Source organism: Myripristis murdjan, chromosome 17 (genome assembly GCF_902150065.1).
Source record: "Myripristis murdjan chromosome 17, fMyrMur1.1, whole genome shotgun sequence".
In the NCBI taxonomy this organism is placed as follows: Eukaryota; Metazoa; Chordata; class Actinopteri; order Holocentriformes; family Holocentridae; genus Myripristis; species Myripristis murdjan.
This window is the reverse complement of record NC_043996.1, coordinates 11,903,232-11,925,527: the sequence shown is the minus strand read 5'-3', so window position 1 is coordinate 11,925,527 and position 22,296 is coordinate 11,903,232. Positions and strand designations below refer to the sequence as shown.

Sequence of the window (22,296 nt, the reverse complement as noted above, 5' to 3'; positions counted from 1 at the left end):
CCCCTTTGAGAACGCTCCTTTTTATGACTCATTGGCTATTTTTGCACAGAGACTGTGTCAAGGCGTTGTGTGTGTCTTTTGAGGTGAATGTGTTACTTTGATTGCACATACTACCTGATATACACATTTGTTTGTTGACTTGCACTTTGTTATATTACTTGATTTTTTGTTTTCTTATGTGTGGTACTATACTGCAATCTTTGTGATTTTTTTTTTCCCTGATGCCTGCGTATGCCCGCCTGTTCTTATAATATGCATTAAAAAAAAAAAAAAAAAGACCGTACCAGTGATTCTGATTAGTTGGATGTTTGAATTTATCCATGTTTATATTGCAACAAACCATTTTGCAAATCATTTAGGGTTTGGTAAAGATTTCACAACATATAGTCAAAATCTGTCATTTTAAACATGAATTTTTGCTTGAAACACTATGACATTCTGCTTCTGTGGCTAACAAATTCATTGGCATTCCTTTTACACCTGAGCTGCTATGATTTCCCAGAATGTGAATCTTTAACCATTTCTGATAACCATGTGATAAAAGATGTACAATGGCACCACATACAGTCTTGCACTGGAAATACAATCCCCACATCACCCAGGTTTTACTTAGTTATCTTTTTATTTATTCCAGCTGCACAAATATCCGCTCACTTTTGCAATCACAGTGTTGAGACCTTGTCAATCAACAGCAAGAGAGCCATTCAAAGTTTATACAGCATAAAAGCATTACTATACATTTATATACAATGTCCCCATTAAATCCCAATCATATATACAACTAAACATGGGTAAAGGCCAATAACCAAACAATTTAAATATCTGACTGAGGCAAAGAAACCACAAACATACATACCTTATGCTGGATATCAGATAGAGGGGAGCTTAACCTTCAAAGAAATCAGTGTTCTCAAATGCGAAATAAAATATGGCTTTCAACGATTATCACTGCTGTAACTATTCACTTGAAATAGTAAGATAATTAACATTTCAACAGACTGATGACCTTAAGTTTCTATTCTATTCTGTGTTGACAAAAATGTCACATTTCAAATCAAGTGCATTTCGTTACAATTAAATTTCTTGATCTGCTGAAACTTAAGCTGTGTGTTCTTGTGACAGCTTCCCTTTTGTTTGAAGTTGTGCCAGTGAGTACTGTACATTTTGGCATTCTCCACTGTACTGGGCAAGTTTGTTTGTAAATCAAGAGGCTGTGGAGCACTATATGTGGGTGCCAAACCTCTCTAAATGCTGAGGAAATGATAAAAGAAACAGCTATGGGAACTACTGAATATGATCAAATGATTTACAGTGAATTTACAATGATATTGCAGGGATGCTCTTCAGAGGCCAAGTTCAGATCAATGGAAAAATGAGTTTCATTACATCCTCAAGATTCCAGTGCTCTCGCTATCTAAACTTTGCCTGTATCTGTTGCAAGTTGACCTAATGCATCTTTTTGAGGCAGAGCAGCATTTTTTTTTCATTCCATTTGTACACAATGCAATGATAGGCATTACACTCAGAGTGTGCTAGTGTGTTTTCAATTCACACTTACCAAAAGTGCTGAGTCATTGCAGCTCAATTTTATACATTTCCCACTTCAAATGGAGAAATTTACATTTACATTCCCAAAAAGGCCACCTTTAGAAATAAAAAAGACAGCTGACAGAAATTTGGGAATATGAAAGAGGGGTGCAGTGGCATAGGACAATACTGGTATTTCATCTATTTAGCCACACCGGACACATTTAAAGCATCTCAGACTGAGAAAGCTGTGTCAAACAGGGAGACAAAGATGGTGATCTTTAGTTAGCAGCCTATCTGACAGCTCAGTGCTACTGAGAAACACACCAAAACACACCAAAGTAGAGACAACATGGCCTGTTGCAAGTAACAGAGATATACTGGATAAATAACAGATATACAGTCAAACACTGGAAGACAAGTGAAAAAATATAAGAGCTGAGATTCAATCAAATCCTAGCTGGCATGATTACACAGCAACTCTTTGGGTTGAGTAACTGCAGGACAGTACATGCTGCTTGGTGTTTCATACTGACAGAATAAGAAGCTGTATAAACGTGGCTTCAAGGAATTTGACAAAATTTCAGCTAATTTGTGCATATGTACACATACATTTAACATTTAAAAGAGAATCCTATCCAGATACTGTATTTAAGTTTTAGGTGCATATTTACATTCATGAATACGTATTCCCCCATCTCCTACCACCCGTTAAAGCGACCTGAGCGACATGCTATACATTGCACATTACTCTTCATACACAGGACCTGTGCATTCAATGATCAAATGTAATTTCCTGCTTGCAGCAATCAGATCACATGAAAAAATAATAACACAGCAGATGACTAAACCCTAATTCATTAGACTCATGTCACATTACATGACATAACTCTAATACTCACATTAAGGGCTTCATTTTGCCTTAACTTCCTAAGTTTTATTGCTGTTCATAACAGGTTTCAATGTTGGATTGTTGAACATTCTGTATGAGCCCCCAGCTGACAGCACTGATGTTTACCTCACTGTTTATCCTCCATATACACAATACATTTCTACCATGGGTTCTACCATGTACGGGTTCTACTGCACATGCTCTGCAGCGACAACACAGTCTGTCATGTCATGCCAGCATTTATGTCAGCACTCTGTCTTATGTATATGTGCTGAAGATATTGGAGGGGTGGAGGCTGTATGTAAGTCTGTATGCTGTGATATGGTTATCTGTATGTTTTTTGTGTTGTACAGGCTGTGAAAACAAATTTCCTGTGGGACAATAAAGATTACATCTATCTATCTACATTTCTTCCCAACATATACTTCCTTAGATCTAAATAAATGACAGCTTTCATAAAATATCTGATTTAAAACAAAAGGACTTTTTAGGAACACGGACCAGATTACAAATTGATGACTGGATAACCTGCATGGCGAAATAGCACAGTCCCAGATGAGCAGTAAGATACTTAATGAATGCACGCTGTGAGCCCTGAAACCATGACCTCTGACCCCAATCAGAACCATTCTAGCACTGTCCTCCCTCCAAATGTTAAACCCTGAGCAGTCAAAATCTCAACCCTTCCCCGCTCAACCCTGATTGTTGCTGGCCTGGCTGGTTTCATCTGGTCTCTAGGGTCTTGCCCTCCAGTACCAGCTGGATCTCCTTGGCATCCAGTGTCTCGTACATCAGCAGAGCATCCGCCAGGTTCTTGTGCTCCTTGGCATGAGACTTCAGGAGCGCCTTGGCCCGCTCATAAGAGTCCTGTTGACACCAAGAGACAAAATGGTTCACTGCAGGACCTTGGATGGATGCTTCCTACAGTTCCTAGACTGGTCTCACATGTCAGAAATCAATATAAGAAGGTACAATCTAGCAGAAACACTGTTAGTGATATGTATGTGCATTTTCTTTCTATGTAAACTAACATACATGGCAACTCCACACTGTAAATGAAAGTAGAAGGAGAGGACATGCATAAACAGGAACGTGATTGCAGGTTATTTTACGAATACCTGTTTGTGAGTTGTATGAAATGGGGTATAAGATCCTCAACTGACCTTCAATAAGATCCTGACTTCATGTTCCACTGCAGCTTGTGTCTCTGGGCTCTGCTTGGTCATATCAGAGTAGGTCATCACACCCAACTGGAAGACAGGAAGAAAAGTCAACATGTAAAAATGCTGGCAAAAATGGTGAATACACTATATAAAGAATGCTACACAAACGCTATGTATATTTCTAAACTTTTCTGTTTTTAACTCCCCTCCAAGTCGACCTACCTTCTCACACATTCCAAATCTTGTCACCATCAGTTTAGCGATCTTGGTGGCACTGTCAAAATCACTGGATGCTCCTGGAGAAATAAAAAAGAAAGAGCATATTACCATAACATCAACAAAGAAGCATACAAAGGCAACATACTGTGTAACATGACACCACCAAACTGGGATTAAAAAAAAAAGTTCTTTGTAAGTGGAAATTGTAAATCCCTGCCTGTCAATCAAATGTCATCATGTGAGACAATTAAGATTTTACTCATCGGCCTCTCAACTCAAACATGACACTGGCTCACTAAGAAACTCTTGAGTGTATAATTTTCACCAGTTCTGCCTCACCAGTTGTGATGGACTCATTGCCAAATATGATCTCCTCGGCTACGCGGCCGCCCATACTGACGTCCATCTGGGCCAGCAGCTGAGAGCGAGTCTCACTCCAGCGATCGTTCTCTGGGAGCATGGACACCTGGCAGGGTAGGGGGAGGAGGACACAGGTGAGAGAGGAATGAAAAGAGAGAGGCAAGAGTGAGGATGGAGAGTTTGAGGTAAATATAATGAAAACAGATAACAGGGATGGTTGTGCATGTTTACATAGAGTTTGTGTGATAAGGAGGGAGGGCAAAGCAGGAGTGGGGACATGGAAGTAAGTACAAAATCGCCACATCCATACTAGCATGTTAAAAATGAATGTATTCTGTAATTGTATTTATGTGAGTGAAGTTATAGTTAAGCATTAAAATTCCAAAACTAATATCCCTTTCTCAGACCATGTAGGACTATTACAATACAATTGTTAGGATCTTATTCCATTTAGAAGAGAATTCCCACTTTGTACACAGAAATGCTCCAAATATGAGCAAGAAACATGTAGGCTAACTTGTGGGCTGACAAGTTATGTCATCACAATCAGATGTGTTTACATTCTGCATTCACAATGATGGATGACATCGTAGTACATTTCCTCTTTCGCGGGAAGTTGTTTGGCATTGTTTGCTTCTATGTTGTCTCAACTTTGTAACCACCGGCTTTGTAAAATGTGTCTTTCATGTCACATGTAAAGCACTGTATGAAACTGAACGTTCACACCAAGCAGAGCAGAGTCTGGAAAACGCCTTGACTCTAACCTAGACCAGGGTTATTTTACAGCTCAACCCTTTCACACTGACAATCAACCTGAGCCTTTCACAGCTCACTAGTCTGGTGTGAAAGGGGCCTAAGTAGATTTGAACCATTTAGTTAATTTGCTCTAGGTTTACTTACATGTCCCAGACTAGGTCCTCTGGGCATGATGGTGGCCTTATTGATAGGCATGGCATCTTTGGTGTAATAGGCTACAATGGCATGGCCTGATTCGTGGTACGCTGTGATGAGCTTGTTCCTCTTGTCTATTTCCACGCTCCTTCTCTCTGGGCCTTTAATGGAACAGAGGGAGGTGGGAAGAGGCAAGAGTGAGAGTGAAAGAAGAAAATTACTATTATTACATTCCTGACATGACTCTGGTGACAGCTGTCTGAGTCATACAAAGGAGAAAAGTAAACATATAAAAGAAGATAGTGATGATAGAGAGAGAGAGAGAGAGAGAGAGAGAGAGAGAGAGAGAGAGAGAGAGAGAGAGATAGTATAGAGAGATAGTATAGAGAGAGAGATAGTGAGACAGACCTAGTGTTGGAAGTAAATGGATAACTTTTCCTAGAAATGAGATAATGTAAGGGATTACATGTTAATTTTCAGTAATCACATTGCAGTTACTCTCCTGGTAAAATTCTCATTACTTCCCTCACTTAAGCACAGGATTTTTTTTTTAAGATATTCTTTGAGCTGTGTTGGGTCTGACTCCTGTCTGCTGGTCTAGGATCAGATTTTTATATTTGATTTATTTTGATTCAATATGTGAAACTGCTCCTACATCAGTACTCAGTGATTTGGTGTCCAGTCTTATAATGTCCTTCTAGGTTCTACCAAGTAATGCAAAAGTAAAGTGCAATTACAATTACAATAAGAAACAATGAGTAATTTCACTCTTTTTTGAGTAACTTCCCCAACACTAGACAGAAGACATGATAATGAAAGACAAAGTAAGTGAAGTTATGGTTTAACAAACAAAGCTTGCTCACTGCTCACCCATGAGGATCTTGTCTTTAGCAAACTCCAGTTCCTTCATGGTGACCATGTCTTTTCCGTCAACTGCTGCTTTCAAGGCAGCCTGATTCACCAGGTTTTCCAGGTCAGCACCAGAGAAGCCTACTGTGCCCCGGGCAATAATTTTGGCCTCAATATCTGCAAAGTCCATAAAGTTCCCAAAAGATGGGGAAATGGTAAGTCACATGATGGAAAACCATGTAACCAAGGTATGGTTCTGGCCTTAAGGGCATAAATACATAAGGAATTTAGCATAGGAATAAGCATAGGAACCAGGCTGACTAAAACAATACTAGTACTAGGACCCACCAGAGACAGGGTCAAAAACAATTCTGTGTCCTGACTCACAGCATAAGCACTGGATATGTTTACTTAATCAGAAGTGCTTGAAATAACATACACTACAATAATATATTTGCAAAAACAAATCAAGTGGCCAATTCTATGATTAAATCAGGCAAATTGCACACCTGGATCCACTTTAATCTTCTTGAGGTACCAGTTGAGGATTTCTGTGCGTCCCTTAACATCTGGTTTGGGGACAGTCACCTGCATGTCAAAGCGTCCTGGACGGATCAAGGCACTATACCAAAGAGCAGATCACTTGATTAGTAAAACAGTGTTCACTAGTACAGTTGTACAGCAGAGAAATGTTTATGTTTAGCTGTAGTGGTTTTGTTTATGTGGAAGCATGCAGCCATCAGCCTCTGTTAGACACAGGCTTGGTGCTGCTGTCCATTCTCTGTAATGACAAGAGCAGCTGTGACTGTGAAGGTTGTAAACCTTGACATTTACAAATGGGCACTGCCAACTCTGACAGCTCCCCTGGAAATACAAGAGACATAACAAGCATTGAACATACTTATCCAAGGCCTCTGGGAAGTTGGTAGCTCCAATAATGATGACTCCTTCATTTGGTTTAAACCTAAAAAAGGTAGATCATAATGCACATGTAAGTCAACAGATACATTGCTGCAATGCAGTAGTTCTTCTCTTGATTTCCTGCTATGGACTTGACAACAGTAGCAGCAATGGCATGCTCTGCTCTGTGAACTAATCAGCTAAATAAAGGCTTTATAGCCCTGGTGAAACAAGCTTTCAATTCAGAGGGAACCACCATGTATAAGTTCTTTTTCTAGTGTCAATATCAGCCTAGTACCAATACTGTCTGTGTCAGACAGTAAAGTCACAGGTTCAATCCCATCAACAGCCACAACTTCAGAGTGATCCACTACCTCCTCACTCATTCAAGTTGGTCTGGATAGTAGCATCAGTTCAATACCTGAAATGTAAAAAAGCATCGTTATGACATTTTTAGACATACCCATCCATCTCAGCAAGTAGCTGGTTGATAGTCTGCCTGGAGTAAGGATGCATTGGAGACTCAATCCTCTTCCCGCCCACGCTGTCCAGTTCATCAATGAAAATCACACAGGGAGCATTGGCTTTGGCCTCCCCTGGAGAGAAAGCAATGAAATAAAGCCAAAAGTTGGACTGACACAACACTCTGGAGAAGCTATTGATGAGTGTTATCTAAGTCCATTAATCAGCTGCTCATGTTTTGTCTGCTTCCTTCCTTTTCAAGAAGTGCGAGCAAAACAAATAAGACTCCAGCTGTGTTAATAAATGGTGTGTGAGGGAAAAAATAACACTCACTAAACAGGTTCCTGATGCGGCTGGCTCCCACTCCAACAAACATCTCATCAAACTCTGACCCAGAGGCGTAGTAGAACGGTACGTCTGCCTCTCCTGCCACTGCTCTGGCCAGCAAGGTCTTACCAGTCCCAGGGGGTCCAACCAGCAGGATGCCTAAAGAGAGGGAAGGAGAGAGGGATGAGGGATACAATACAACAGAGCTGTTAGAAGAGACCGACTGTATACCAGCGTAAAATACTTTCAATGATGCTTCTGTACATTGCACAGCACAGAGAAAACAGACATAACTTAAGCATTTCTGTCATTCATGTGTTAAGAAAGACAGTCCTACCCTTCGGCAGCTTTCCTCCCAGGGCAGTGAACTTTTGCGGGTTCCTGAGGAACTCCACTACTTCTTGCAGCTCATTCTTGGCCTCTTCCACCCCTTTGACGTGCTCAAACGTCACATTTTTCATCTGGACAGGGTCCACTGCTGAGTCCAGGCCTGATGTGGTTCGGAATCGCACTGTCCAGAATGGTTAGATTAAAGTTCGAAATCACACTGCATGGCATTGTTAATGGACTCTCACTCACACACACAAACTGCCTATCACTACAGGTTAAATGAATGGCCACACATGATTTCAACTATTAGTGCTAATTAGTGATAATTAGTGCAAGCTGGCATTTTTTCAGTGCAGTAAACCTAAGATGGTCCAGTCACAACAAGCTTCATTCTCCATTATATTAAAGGTCAATAAATCTTAAATTCATCATCATGGATTAGTTAGGACACCAGTCAAAAGCAATGCTCTACTCACTGCCAGGGGAAAAGAAATTAAATTATGCTGGTAATTATTTAAAAAAAAAACACAGTATTCCAAAATACTGTGTTCCCAAAAGTGTAAATGTTTATAGCCTGATATTAGAGCTCTATGAAACGTGTCAAAAAGTGATTGTCAGCTTGTCATTCACAATAATGTATTACCTTTACTGACAAAATCAGATGTTTCTGTGTTTGTTTTCAGTGTCACTTGAATGGAATGTAAGTGAATGAACTGTGGTGCATGCATGTAAAACTGATCAGAATTAATAGGGGGATGTAAAATGTAAAACTGAGCAAAAAAAAAAAAAAAATCTAAATCACACTGGAATTGTCCTTTAACAAACTGGAGATGAACTCATCTGTGATATGAAATTTGAACAAAAAACAGAGAAGAAAAGGAGCCTTTACCCGATAGGAAGGGGGTTTTGGAGATGCCGTAGAGCCCAACCAGCAGCAGGACCAGCAGGATTAGTCGAGTCCGCCTCAAAGAATCTGAAAAGCGTAACAGTACATCAGTAGTACCAAGAACAGTTTCATAATGTAATGACAGATTAGAAGAGTGACACTGCCTATGATAATAACACAGTGGTCTCGTACCCTCACATTTTTAGTATTTAGCTGATGTTCATAGCCAAAATGACATAAAATGATAGCAACAGTAAAATATGCTTCACATCTCATGTCAACAATATTACAAGTAGTAAACAGCAAAGAATGCAAGACTTCAAAGGGAAGATGAGAGTGTGATGTTCTCAATGGAGTGGGAGGGTCATTTCATTTGGGATGACAAATTAGGGATTTTTTTCTTTTTTTTTTTTGCCATTTCTGCTTTATTCGACAGTCAGAGTAGAGATAGAAAAGAAGGGCAGGACAGAGAGAGAGGGGATGACATGCCAGCTACTCCTGTGTCAAAGAAAGGAGGTACCAGTATTTAAGTATAGGTACCTTTAAGTCACATACAAAACTACTTGGAATTAGATATCTACAAATACTGAAGTACTTACATTAAGTAACATATGCAAACAGAACAAAGACAAATGCATACTAATCTCTTGTGTGCATAAGAAAGCAGGGATGTGCATGTGTGTGTGTGCGTATGTGTTTGAACACGTGCCTTGTGTGCGTTGTGTCAGGGACTGAGCTCTCAGGAAGCCCTCAGCAAAGCCACTCTTGAATGCATCCTGCTGTCCGTCAGGTATGTTCCTGTTCTTCAACAGCCTGTCTAAAGTTTCCATCTCTAACCCCTTGTCGCGTGTCAGGAAACCCTACAGTACAAGGCAAGATTTGTTAGCAGTGTTTATGAAGCCTGCATACTCCTGGACTTTAATCTCAAGGGTATTTTAATCCCTAGGAGTGTAGTTCAGGTCAAAATATTGGTGCTGGGATATTTAGACAGGGTTACACTTATTGTTAAAGGAAAAGTTCATTATTTTGGAACCTAGGTCCAATTTACAGATTATCTGGCATCATCCTCAGACATAGAGACCATCATTTCACTGGTCGGGGAGCTCACTTTACACTTTTCCCAATCTCAGAAAGTTCTGCTGAAAAAGGTATCGCAAACCAAGCATCTTGTCAATAGTTATGGGTTTGGGCAGTATTATTCTTTTTGGATTTGTTTTCACTGCTTTTACACAGAATGCTGCCGGCTGGACAGAGTCTAGCTGCAGTGTGGAAGTTCACAGTTTCAAAGGTAGTTCTTGGTTTTAAAATAAGTAATTCTGTTCCAAACAGAGCAATTCTGTTGATTTGATGACCAGTTTGCGATCCCTTTTTCAAGAGAAAATTCTGAGAGTATACTGTATCCTTTATCTGTGAAAAATATAAACAACTGATTTTGCAACAAACTGCAAACATTTGTAATTATGAAATATTACCTTCATAAAAGATGGTGTGAAGCCATCAGAGTCCATGGAGCGGTCGGAAGATAACTGCAGTTGTCTAGTTTTGGTCCTGAGAGTTTTAAACCCTCTACTCTGGACCCAAACTTGAAGAACACAAAAAAAATATTAATGCTGTTCAGAGTATATGACATAAAAAGAAATAATTAAGTCCAACAAACATCTTTTTACAACAACATTTGAGTTTTCCAGATTAGCAAAAAAGTGTGATAAAAATGTGCTGAAACTACATGGTTAAATGGTTCTAATTCACCTGGCCAGTACTGGAGCTCTGTGTAGATGGACTGAAGAGGTGAAGGGCTCTGCCTGCAAAAAACAGGGGCGATCATGGGCATAGGACCACTTGAGAAGCCTGGGAAGAGAAGAAAGGGATTATTTATTATACACACAGGAAGGCAGTCACACTGAAAGGGATATAACCTGATGAGGAACTTTTACATATAAAAGAATGTTTGCTGTGTTCAGTCTAATGTCAAATAAGTCCATGCCAACTTGGAAAACCAAGTCAGCACAGAACTGGGACACACCAGAATTCAGCTGGGCAAAGAAAAGACCGGGGGACTGAATTTTTCATTGCATAGATACACAACCTTACCATGTTTATTACAGAAGAAAGAGTGTGAGGAGAGATGGGAGGTCCTCCAGGCTGTCTGACTGCTGGTGTTGGATGGGAGCAGCACCTCCTGTTGGCTGACGCTAGGCAACACACTGTTCACCAGTTTGTCCAGCTGTCGCACTCCCAGATCTGTCAAGCCAAGCTCCCGCAGGCTGCACATGGGCTGCACAAAATGATACAGGGTCGTGGCTTTGAACACAAGCGCAGTTTGGTAGGTGCATCATCACACTTGCTATGACGGCACCCAGAAACAGCATGTTTTTTCGCTCACTAGTGTGCACTGTGGTTACCTCTGTGCCGTGCAGGTCTGACTCTGAGGCATGCTCCTTGTGTTTGCTTGATTTGGCACTGCTGCTGCTTCCCACTGAGCTTTTCAGAGAGTGGACGACATTGATGAGGTGACTAAGCGGGACAGTCACCTGTAATCAGAGAGTAAGTAAAGTGAAAAATTTGACAATGGCCATCACATGCAGAGTCCACAGGATGCTATCTGTTGGCAAAATTTAATACTGCTTTCGCTTTTGAAATTTTAATACACTGAACTTATTACCATGTTATTAGGCTGATACTGAAAAAGTCACAGGTTACTTGTAAAAAACAAGTTTAGCTTTCATCTGGCTCTTGATCATAATATTACACCGAATTCATTACCATCTTTTTATGGTAACTACTATGCCTATTGCTAACTACTCACTGTGCAATAGGCATAATTTCAAAATTATAGATGCTATAACCCTGATACAGACTAGATGTTTTGGGTACACACAGCCCAATTTTAGACCATGTAATTAAAGCATTATTACATATTTAAAAAAAAAAAAATGCATAAAAACTTGAAAATATACACAAAAAAGAATACAATGGATAAAAATGAATAATGTCTTCCTCTTTGGCTGCATTTGCCCCCATTTTAACACAACAAGCGTTTTTCTGTTGTAGCAAGTAACTTGTATTCTATAATTGCATTCAAGAACTCGTATTTTGTCATTTCATTAACTGTATCTACTATTTAATTTTGGTATTTGGTTTCTTCTGGATGTGTATTTTCAATTAATTGCATTTTTAATTAATTGCTGCATTTTTTTTAATGCTGAAATAAAATACTTCACTATAGTAGGTATACGAAATACGTCTTTTAAATCTAAAAGAACTCATAGCGTACAACACTAAGCTAAACCCTGGTGAACTTTGGTTGAAAAGCGATAATTTAGTTGACGTTTAAGTTCATGTAAAGGACGGATTTAAACGTCTGTCGCTTACTAATGTGTCACTTTTCAACCTTTAATAGCCTTAATTTGAAATAGACGTTAAATAGAGCCAATTAAACGTGTTTTCATCAGAGTGTAAAGAGTTGCATAATGAATGTCAAGCTTCAAGCTCTAATGTACTAGCTGAAGAAGTTGTCAAACATATTAATTAACTATGAAAAGTGAGTGACAGTGCTTTATTCTGAATAAACAGCGTGCAGTCCATCAGCAGCCAGGTAATTCGCTTATTGACGCAGTTTCTTATCGGCACACAACACAGCGTACGGACGCTGCAACGGGCCGCGAAATATTTCTCTTGGTCCTACAAAACAGACAGTGGCATGATATAATACTAAAACACTGTATTTTTGTTTTGCTCATCTCTGAGTCGCGTCAGGTCAAGAGCAGTGGAAAATGACACAGGAGTAGCTAGCAAACAAGCTAAGGTTGGCTAGCCGGCTGGCTCGAGCGAGCGAGCGGCGTTTGGCCAAAACAAGCCGCTTCTTGTTTCTTACCTGCGGCTGGACTGTCATTGACAAGGAAAACATTTTGGAGTCCCTCTGGCACTATGCCGCCGGTAAGCTGTTACACCACTGAGCTTAGAGTCACCTTCCTTGTTTCTCCCACTTTATCGCTCAATTCCTGCTCTTCTTCTACTTCTACTTCTTCTTCGTTTGGTGTTATTTACTGTTGGCAAACAGCTTCCCGGTGCATTACCGCCACCGACTGATCTGGAGGATGACTTAAAGCTCCATCTCCTTTAATACCCCTGCCAAACAAAGCAGTACAATCAAAATTATAAACACAAAGGACATATAATAAATTTTAAAAGGAACCAAATTCAATTAAGAAAATATAAAATAATAATCAGTTGCAATTAAGAGCACAGCCTTTGAGTTATTCATTTATTTTTTTCCTGGACATTTGATATTTCTCAGGCAGATGCAAACCATACAAACAGTATGTTTAATTCCCTAGACAGCCTGTTAAGGTCAGCCAGTGTCAAGTCTTACCCAAAAGATAAAGGACAGCCCATTAGGCAAGCAGCCAAAGCCAGCTCGACACAAGCACACACAGCCTTTCATTTCAGCAGCCTTGACTCTTCAAAGAAGCAAAATCAGTTTAAGTAAAATGAAGTGTTCTCCTCATTATCTTTATTGCATGTGAAACATACATAATGTACTTCTTAAATGCATTTCTACAATGATATCACAATGGTCTATGAACATTTGATAGTATTGCACCTTAGGTCTACAGTACATAGTTCTTGCCCAAAATTGTACAACTGGCAAAAAATAATAATAATAATAATATTTTGGAAGAAATTAAACATTTTGTCAGCTAAACTACTGGCATGCTGTGAAATGACGAATGAAGATGTGCCAACAAATATAAAAATAGCATCAGTCTACCAAAAAAAAAAAAAAAAAAACATTAAGATAAAAATGATTGTCTGGACCTTTTATGATGATCACTTTAAAAATGAAACCACTGAGACCACAGCATTTTAACCAATAAAATAAATACACATTTTTAACACAAAGTAAATGCCCATCATTATCACCTAAAATATTTATTTGGTCCAAACAGAAACGTCCCTGACATGTTTCCACGTTCCAGAGAAAGAAGAAAAAAAAGACTACAGTTAATCATCTGTCCCTTTGGGTTGTTATAATGAAGTATTTCGCTACACACATAAACACAGTTTTCAGAAACATACCAGGTCACCTTTGAATAAAATACTGAGAAGTAAATAAATAGTGTGTGAAGTGCACAACAAACACAACTTGTGTCAATGTCAGTGACTAACAGAGATTATCATTCAAGATCCATAGCTACTGTAATATCATGATGTCAGTTTATTTCAATTAATAGTTGGCTCAGTTATGTCATATAAAAACCTCTGGTGATGGAATGACACTGGAGACATGTAAAGAAAGAGACCATCAGCTCATGTTAGGCTTACAGTAATGAAGGAAATGCACCAGCTTCAAACAGCTGCCAAATCTTCACCTCCTGGAACCGTCTCTTTAAACTCCACATGCTACATTATATCGCCCAGTCTCTTTTTAATCCCTTTTCTGGCCATAAAATCATCTAAGACACAACCTACCCATTGCTGCTAGTGCCTGACCACTCTCTATCAGTGGCATAAAAAAGTAACGGCAAGCTTCAAACAAAAGTGCAACTGCTTCACCAACGTGAGTCGAACCAAGCATTCGTGTGCTGTGACTCAGATCATCCTTGAGGCATTCAAATGATTTTCCTGGGAAGAGAAGAGTTGAAACACAAGGTTAATATTGGATTTATGTATTTATGTTGATGTAAACCGGCCTCGAAGCATCTGCCTGATAATTTGCTCACCTTCTCTTCCACTGTAAGTAGAGGTGCACCAGCCAATGGGCAATGAGGGGCCAGATTGTGGTCAACACCACCGTAACTGGAGACAAGTGAAAAGGCCACCAAGACTGCCTGTGGAACTGTAAAAATACAGAACTGTGATGATGGGCTGCTATCACTTTCTAAAAAAAAAAAACAAAAAAACAAAAAAACAAGATATTTATTTGTTTTCAGGCTGCATCACAAAAGCAGCAACCATTTTCAGTTTGTAATAAAAAGCTGTTAAACTGCAGAAAGGGTTTTCATACAGACCTGTCGTGCAAGGGATAGGGAATCTTCCTGCCTTGGCGAAGGTGATCTTGACTGAAAAATGAGATGAGAAAATGTTGTGAAGCAAAAATAACTATTATGGAGATTGTCCTCTTTTTCATCCTTATTTCATTCTTTCAATAAACAAAGCACTTGATGGGCAACATTTATATCCTGTCAGTACAGTACACTGTAAACAATGTTTCTAGATCACTATGGCCAAGAGTTTGGCTCCACAGCCCGCGGTCTTTCACCTGGGACACAGTGAGCACCTCCAGCGTGTGCAGCCTGTGCAGCACATGGGCCATGTCGTCCTGCAGCCTCAGCAGCGCCACGGCAATCTGCTCGTTGATGTTTCCCTGGGCAGGGCTGACAGACAGCCTGTTCTGTGAGATGCAACAACAGGCCGCCTCTACGTTGACACACAGGTGAGAAGCACAGGCGGTCCGCGGAGACTGAGATCCTGGAATGGGTGCCAAAATGTGACCAGTTACAATACGCAATACAATATGCAAGTTTTGACATTACAATAGCAATGAACTGTGTGTCTTCTACAGCTATTGCGAAACTCAAAGATCGTGGCTATTGACAACCATGCAGAAAAGTGTAACAAACAAAATATCAGTGAAGCTGAAAGTGTGGCAGACACAAACTGGTCAAAAACGCAGGTGAACATTGTCTGCATTCATTGTCTACTTTTTCAGCGCCTTTACAAAAGCCGGCTACCTCAGCCTCCAGCTAGACGCTGTTTCAAAGAAGACAGCTCATCAAGATGAGTTACAATTTTTGTGGCAGGAAATTGACCGACTCAGAGGGAGAAGGGCAGGATGAAATGCATCTTCCTGCCTCAAGGTGGAAATTTGCATAATGTGGCTTTAAAAAAAAATGTTGTGAACACAGACAAAGGTGAAAGAGTGCTTGTGAATGCTGTTTTTGACATTGAAAAGCATCATTTGCTGTTGTGCTATGTAGTAAGCTCTCTAATGGTTTTGAATGCACAGGAAAGAGTGTTAAATGCCCGCCTGGGGAGGTAAATTATGGGTCAGTGTGGGTGAGAGGCAGCTGTAGTATTCTCACCTCTTCCTCTTGACAAGGAGCTGTTGTGCTGGATTGTGCAGATCCCCTCTTCAATATGGGGTTTTTCCTCGAGTGCCTGATCGTCACTTCCATTCACTGGCGTCTTGCTGTCAACCCAAAGGTCTTTTCGCCTTGCGGAGGCAGCTTGTGGTCCGGACGACGGGACTTTTGATGTACCCAACCCCTGAATGGAAAAAAATGACAGGCATTTGTGTGAACTGCCACAGACCTTAAATTGATATTTCACTTTCTGACAATCATCTTCTCATGCTTATTGTGCTTCATCCGTGGTGGGACAGATACAACACCTCTTCCATGGCTAGATGCTCCATTGAGTCACAAAATTCTTCGTTATCTGAGTCTGTGGCTCGGTAGTTCTTCTCGGGAATCATATCACTGTGATCTGAAGGATGCAACACACAGTATACCATCAATGAAAAATAATAATATTGCAATTTTGTAAACTGTACACTATTTTAATGTATACTACATGAGCAGTTGTTTATATTTTTAAAACATGGTGTTAATTCATACTTTATTATACAAATAAAGAACATATTTTATATTTAGTAATCCGTATTACCACATTTAAAAATAGGGATCATTTAATTTTAATCTCATTTTATTCTCTTAATCCTTAATCCTTAAAAAGAAACTGAAAAAAGTAATAATCAGGTTCACTGTAATTTTTTATGAAGGAGTTGATGTCAAAACATGCGCCTTTTTACTGCCATATAGTGAGAAAAGAAATTAGTATTGTCTTTGGATCTTTGGATCTTTTTCTTTCTTTGGATCATCTGGAATTTTGGAATTTGTTTTTTTTTTTTTTTTTTCTGAAGTGATTTGGCATCTTACCACTGAGGTGTCCGTTGAAGTGCATGTAGGAGCTGCTCTCTACACCGGGCTCAATGGAGCAGGCCAGTTCCTCCTCTTCCAGCTCACTGTTGAGGGAGCTGTGTGTCCCGTTGGTGATGGAGGACATGCTGGGATCCATGCTGCTGCCGGACCCCCTGGTGTCAGACCTCCACCTCCTGTCCTCCACCCTTAGCAGCCCCGAGTCAGCGCTCCTCCACCCTGACACGGGGCAGGGCAAGAGAGAGAGAGACAGACACAGACAGAGAGATACAAACAGAGAGAGAAAGCGTAGCTGATAAGGCAAAAAAAAAAACAAAAAAACACTGCATTCTTTAAGGCACCTTTTGTCTGCCAAGTCAGGCTGTTGCCGCATCTCATCCTGGCCTGTATTTACTGGAATGACTTTCTCACTGAAAGATTTTTCTCATTTATGTTAATGTCTGTTCAGGGAAAACTCATTGCATTCACTTGGAATAAAAAAGATGTGTGTAAGCGCACAACATGCTTTGCAGAGCAGTTTTCAGTATGTGTTTAAATCACAGTGAAAAGCACACTGCACAAGCGTCTTCTGTCCTTACATTTGGATCAGCATTGTAATGGGATTTCCAGTAGAGTTTTGAAATGTATGAAGGCAGTTTGTCTTGTTTTATCAGAAAAAATATACTTGATGCTCTTTGCTTGCTTAGTGTGTGTATGTGTGTGTGTTTATCCAACAAAACAGTAATCCTTGCAGCAAAAAAACAACTCACAACAACTACAACTACAACTAGTGATGGTACCTTGTTCCTCTTCCTCTTCATCTTCTATATTGTCTTCTTCTTCATCAGCACTCGCCTCTTCCTCACCTTTCCCCGAATCATTAATTTCCTCTTTTCTCTCCATTTTTATATTTCCCTTGCTTTCCTCTGTCTCCTCACTACTGACAGATATGCCATGAGCATTGCTTTCTTTGTCTTGGATGTTTTGTATATCATCCCACAGATCCCCAAAGCCTGAACAGTGAGGGAAATACTCATGGTTAACGCTTCACAAATTAAGTCCAATTGTGAGCTGTGCAGTGCAAATCTACAGGAAGCAAAGACTCGCTTACGCCATCTGCACTACACACCACAACTACTCTACAAAGCACAGACAACACTAAATATAGCGACATGGTGAAGGAAAAACACTTACATCATATACATTACAGATTACACAAGAAGTTTTCATCTGTCTATTCAATTCCTCAGAGTACCTGCAGTGCATTAGCATTATCCTGATTCAGTCAAGGACACTGTACACTAATCTGCCTGCCACTGTCTGCCTTTTGTCAGTGGAGTGAAACAACGATGAGAGAAAAGGAAACAAAGTTTAAATGAGCTTATACACTGCAGGGCCAAGAGGAGCAAAGCAAAAACTCAGCATCATCTGAATCTTCTACAGCTATTGTGAACATCAAAGACTTGCCTTCCATTATTGGTTTTGTGAACGGCTTCAGCAACTCATCTAGTGACATAAAGACATGTGAAAGAGGCTTAATGTTAAAAACATCCCCTCAGTGAGCAAAAAAAGAAAATTAACAGCAGCAATGAGTCATTGTACTTAAGCCGACTTGAGCAGCCCTATCCTTAGTGTACTGTGTTCTTGTTTAAACCTCTTAATGTTCCCTTAAATTTCTTGTTAAATTATAAAAACGCGACAATGTCACATATATATGTTGTGTGTCTGGTGGTTGCAACACTTCACTGACGCTACATCACACTTATATAAAATATAAAATATCTAGATGTCTTGTGCATCATTTTATACACATTTCCCTGTAATCCAGCAGGACATATTTGGGATCTTTAGAAACCACTGGATCCCCACTAGATTTAAAATAAAGCTCTGTGGGTTTCAGTAAAGCTTGGCGGTGCAGCAATGATGAACCCACCAATGGGAATGACACAGTTGAGGGGTTAGGATATTTTTCCTGGCTTGTTATGCCTCCCAGCATCGGGTGACTGTGACATTTTTAGGTCACAAACCTGCGTCTTTTGCAAAAGGCCGGGTGAAGGACCTCTTGTCCACCTCATTTTCTGCATCTTTCGCTTCTGCTCCGTCCACCTCTGTGTAGAAGTTCCCAAGCTTCTCTACCAGGTCTGTGACTTCATCTGAGATCGGGATTGTCTCCAGAATCTGCAAGTAAATAAGCGATAATGTTTGTGTTAAAAAATAAAACATAAAAAAAGACCGAAGGATCTGCGTAATTTAAAAGGGACATGATAAAGCTGGAATCTTGTATTTGTATAAATAGTTGTGGTGGGATTGTGTGCAGTCGACTGAAAACTTAATCAACAATAGATATATTTTGCAAAGGCTGACCGGTTTATCTATTGGACCAATTAATTAGGACTGCTGAGAGCTTTATAAACAATCAGTTAATGGTGGAAGTGAATGTCACTTAGTGCTATGGTGTGGAAAATTAATAATAATGTTTGAGGGAGCGGTCTGCTTCTGATTAAAATACGTTATGTCACTATTCATCAAATGTTCACAACATAATATGGTAAAAATCAAATTCATTTAATTTGTTAAATAAAATTCAGTGTATCAATACAAAATATGAGTCCCACATGACACTGATGTATGCACATGCTTGTTATTGAAATACATTCAAAATGCGGATATTTCACTTTTTATTCTGTGCCTTAAGAAATTCAGAAATGCACTAGGCATGCTACAAAAGAGAGGACTACAAGTGAGGGTCTGATGCAAGAAAAAATGATAAATGATTTGCCCATTTTTCATTCCACTTGACAATAAATTAAGTTCAAATGGAGACAGGAAGAGTGGTCCAAGTTTGTGAGCTGTTTACAGCATGTCTGCATGCTGCTTACTGTATAATCAGAGTTAATTTTTATTGAAAGGGCTTACCAGCTGGATGTCATCAACATAATTCATCATGGCTTCCTCCTTTGTCATATTTCCTAAAGAGTTCCACGCATCCCTGGCAACACAAAATCTTAGTTTCACACTCAAGCATTGAGAGGGAGGTGAAAACAAAGTTGCTGTTACAGCAGTAGCCACTGCAGCGATCTCACCACACTTCATCGGCTCTGTCTTACTGCAGGATTATCTAAATCATTTGTCTTGGGGTTGAAGCAACACAGCAGGCATGAGAAGTCACTGCGCTTTTGACCTGGTTTCCAAATGCCCAGGGTTTGTTCTGGCTCAGATAATATGGATCTTTAATATTCACAGCTTGCAAATACAAGGCACTTGTCACACTTGTCACACTGGATTAAATAATAAAATCTCTTCAGTTTTGTGCTGCAGCACAAGTATGAATAAGTAATTAATAATAAAGAAAAGCTATACCATTATCACACCCTCCCAGTGTAACTCTGGGCATAAAACATACACCTATTTTTAGACTTGGATTTTTTTCTCTTTCTCTGTCCCTCATTGTTTTATTTTCCTTCTCCATATTAAAATTTCAAAGGGTTCATCTTCTTGCAAAGCCCACTTTGAAGTGCTGTTGCTGCTTCTGAAACACGTAACTAGACACCTGCCATCTGTCCGTGGCGTAGCCATCAGCCAGAGCGGTTAAGAAAGAGCCATGAAACACAACTACTTGTGCGTCACATGAGCGTATGTGAAGTTTGTTACCATTTGGCTTTCCCACGAGAATCCCAGAAGCCGGCGGGTCTGGGGATGTTGCAGGGCCCTAAGGTGGCCTGCTTGTAGTAACTATAGAACATCAGCATCATTTCATCAGAAGGCTGGAAAGGACCTGGGATATTAGGGGAGAGAACAGAAGAACAATAATCATTACTAAGGGAGGCTCTGCTAATATGCATTAATAAACAATAGATCATATTTGTTGTTTGTTCACATGACCAGCACCACTTAGAAATGTACTGAAAGGCGGTGGCAGGATACATTTGACCAGCACATGGAGTTGTTAGACCTGAGAAATGACTGAATTAGTTAATCAGCTCTTGTCCAAACAGCTTTAGTGATCAAGAGCCAGCCAAGAAGTGCTCAGAATGTAGGTCAGTCACCTGCTCCCTGTGGTACATTTCCTTAAAAGGGGTGCCAACACACACCAAAAAGCAGAGGCTTCACACTCATACAATCAGATATCCAATCAGTACAGTCCTTTCACCCAGCTCACTTCATACTGTCACATAGGGCATAGTAAAATAGAATAGAGTAGCTGCCCTTTCATCCCTCACACTTAATGTCAAACAGCTCTCAATAGAACATTATAGAAAATCACTGAATAGAATAGAATAGAATAGAATAGAATAGAATAGAATAGAATAGCCGCCCTTTCATCCCCCTCACTTAGTCTGTCACACAGTTTACATCAGGACATTACAGAAAATCACAGGGTAGAATAGAATATAATAGAATAGAATAGAATAACTGCCCATTCATCCCCCTCACTTAGTCTGTCACACAGCTCAGGCTACATTAGGAAATTACAGAAAATCACAGAATAGAATAGAATAGAATAGAATAGAATAGAATAGAATAGAATAGAATAGAATAGGTCGTCACCATCTTCAGGCAAACTCCGGATCACTCTAACTGCGGCAGCAAATTTTGCCTCCAGGCTGGATTTGTCCTCCTCCTGCGCCATGCTAAGTCCCAGCAAGGATGACAAGAGGGGGATCTTCACATCTTGAACAGGAATTTGGAGCGGTTATTGCAAAGATCAGGGCAATGCTTTCAATTTCATGATCACTGCAGCTACGGCTAATTATCTAGGGATGTAGATATATATTTTTTTTTAATCAAAGAGATGGTCGGATAAACACATGGCTGGTTAATGTGCCCTTGTCCGTTTATTAATAACAGGTTATATGCTTTATATGATTTTGTCTGTGCTAGGTTTGCAAGAAACTCACCACAAAGTTCATGTCTGCCTGTGCAAATATTATTTTAAAGCCCGGCGTCTGCAATATGCATCAGAAACTAATCTCGAATTCGGCGAGGGATGAGCCAAACAGTAAACATATGATTAGCAGATATGTCTGGGAAATGTAGTTTTTATTGAACAAAAACAGGTTGGAGACGCAGTGTAAAGCGTAATGTTTACGCCTTCAATTCCCACAAATCCCTGTCAAGCGAGATTAGAGCCGCAGTGATACATGGGAAATGTAGTTTTCTGAGGCTGTCCTGGTTTTGCCAGTCGAAGAGATATTGTACCACCGCATGCTTTATGCTATATTTAAAAAAAAAAAAAAAAAAAAAAACGCTAAACTATAATATTCCTATAATATTCCCACAGAGGTTTGTGCTGTGTCCGTGGTATTTGATAACGAGTTTTACCGTAGGCCTATTTATAGTATTTTTTTTTTCTCTGTATGTTAGGCTACCACACTAGGAATTTCAATATACACTTTCTGATCCGCGGTTGCTTTAAAACTTTGCTGTGATATATGCAGCCTGTAGAAGGCTATACCAGTTAAAAGTTATTACAGAATTACTATAATCACCATAAATATCTGCATCTGTAAATGTTTCGTTATTTCTTTAAATAGAAATTCAGCTGTAGCGTTGGTGTGTAATTTAAGGAAT

General features: G+C 39.7%; 2 protein-coding genes across 3 annotated transcripts; both read right to left on the bottom strand.

Annotated features, from left to right (window-relative positions):
• Positions 1 to 603: 603 nt before the first annotated feature.
• LOC115374714 (ATP-dependent zinc metalloprotease YME1L1-like) lies at positions 604 to 13,279 on the bottom strand. The gene is made up of 19 exons (XM_030073781.1): positions 13,179 to 13,279; positions 12,681 to 12,896; positions 11,209 to 11,337; positions 10,898 to 11,081; positions 10,556 to 10,654; positions 10,279 to 10,388; positions 9,516 to 9,666; positions 8,810 to 8,893; positions 7,928 to 8,101; positions 7,597 to 7,749; positions 7,265 to 7,397; positions 6,803 to 6,865; positions 6,411 to 6,523; positions 5,923 to 6,078; positions 5,062 to 5,213; positions 4,141 to 4,267; positions 3,805 to 3,878; positions 3,583 to 3,669; positions 604 to 3,286 (listed from the first exon to the last, which is right to left on the bottom strand). Exons 2-19 carry the CDS (start codon positions 12,711 to 12,713, stop codon positions 3,143 to 3,145), a joined length of 2,166 nt encoding a protein of 721 aa, XP_029929641.1. The 5' UTR covers positions 12,714 to 12,896; positions 13,179 to 13,279; the 3' UTR covers positions 604 to 3,142.
• LOC115374715 (acyl-CoA-binding domain-containing protein 5A-like) lies at positions 13,054 to 21,760 on the bottom strand. 2 transcript variants are annotated; one of them, XM_030073782.1, is made up of 14 exons: positions 21,624 to 21,760; positions 21,274 to 21,396; positions 20,377 to 20,500; positions 19,642 to 19,714; positions 18,753 to 18,903; positions 18,193 to 18,231; positions 17,526 to 17,738; positions 16,747 to 16,965; positions 16,200 to 16,294; positions 15,892 to 16,075; positions 15,069 to 15,277; positions 14,818 to 14,868; positions 14,530 to 14,687; positions 13,054 to 14,431 (listed from the first exon to the last, which is right to left on the bottom strand). In XM_030073782.1, the coding sequence occupies exons 2-14, from the start codon at positions 21,353 to 21,355 to the stop codon at positions 14,419 to 14,421; spliced, it is 1,611 nt and encodes a 536-aa protein (XP_029929642.1). In that variant the 5' UTR covers positions 21,356 to 21,396; positions 21,624 to 21,760; the 3' UTR covers positions 13,054 to 14,418. The 2 variants fall into 2 exon arrangements, with proteins under 2 accessions (XP_029929642.1, XP_029929643.1); XM_030073783.1 differs by having other exon boundaries at positions 14,530 to 14,645.
• Between the last annotated feature and the right edge of the window lie 536 nt (positions 21,761 to 22,296).

Excerpts from the sequence above, each read along its gene's own strand:
- LOC115374714 (XM_030073781.1), bottom strand. The coding sequence starts at position 12,713 with ATGTTTTCCTTGTCAATGACAGTCCAGCCGCAG. Across the intron at positions 8,894-9,515 it reads CCTGACACAACGCACACAAG|ATTCTTTGAGGCGGACTCGA; the intron begins GCACGTGTTCAA and ends TACGCTTTTCAG. Across the intron at positions 3,287-3,582 it reads AAGTCAGGATCTTATTGAAG|GACTCTTATGAGCGGGCCAA; the intron begins GTCAGTTGAGGA and ends TGGTGTCAACAG.
- LOC115374715 (XM_030073782.1), bottom strand. The coding sequence starts at position 21,355 with ATGGCGCAGGAGGAGGACAAATCCAGCCTGGAGGCAAAATTTGCTGCC. Across the intron at positions 15,278-15,891 it reads CTCCTTGTCAAGAGGAAGAG|GATCTCAGTCTCCGCGGACC; the intron begins GTGAGAATACTA and ends CACCCATTCCAG. Across the intron at positions 14,869-15,068 it reads AGGTGCTCACTGTGTCCCAG|TCAAGATCACCTTCGCCAAG; the intron begins GTGAAAGACCGC and ends CTCATTTTTCAG.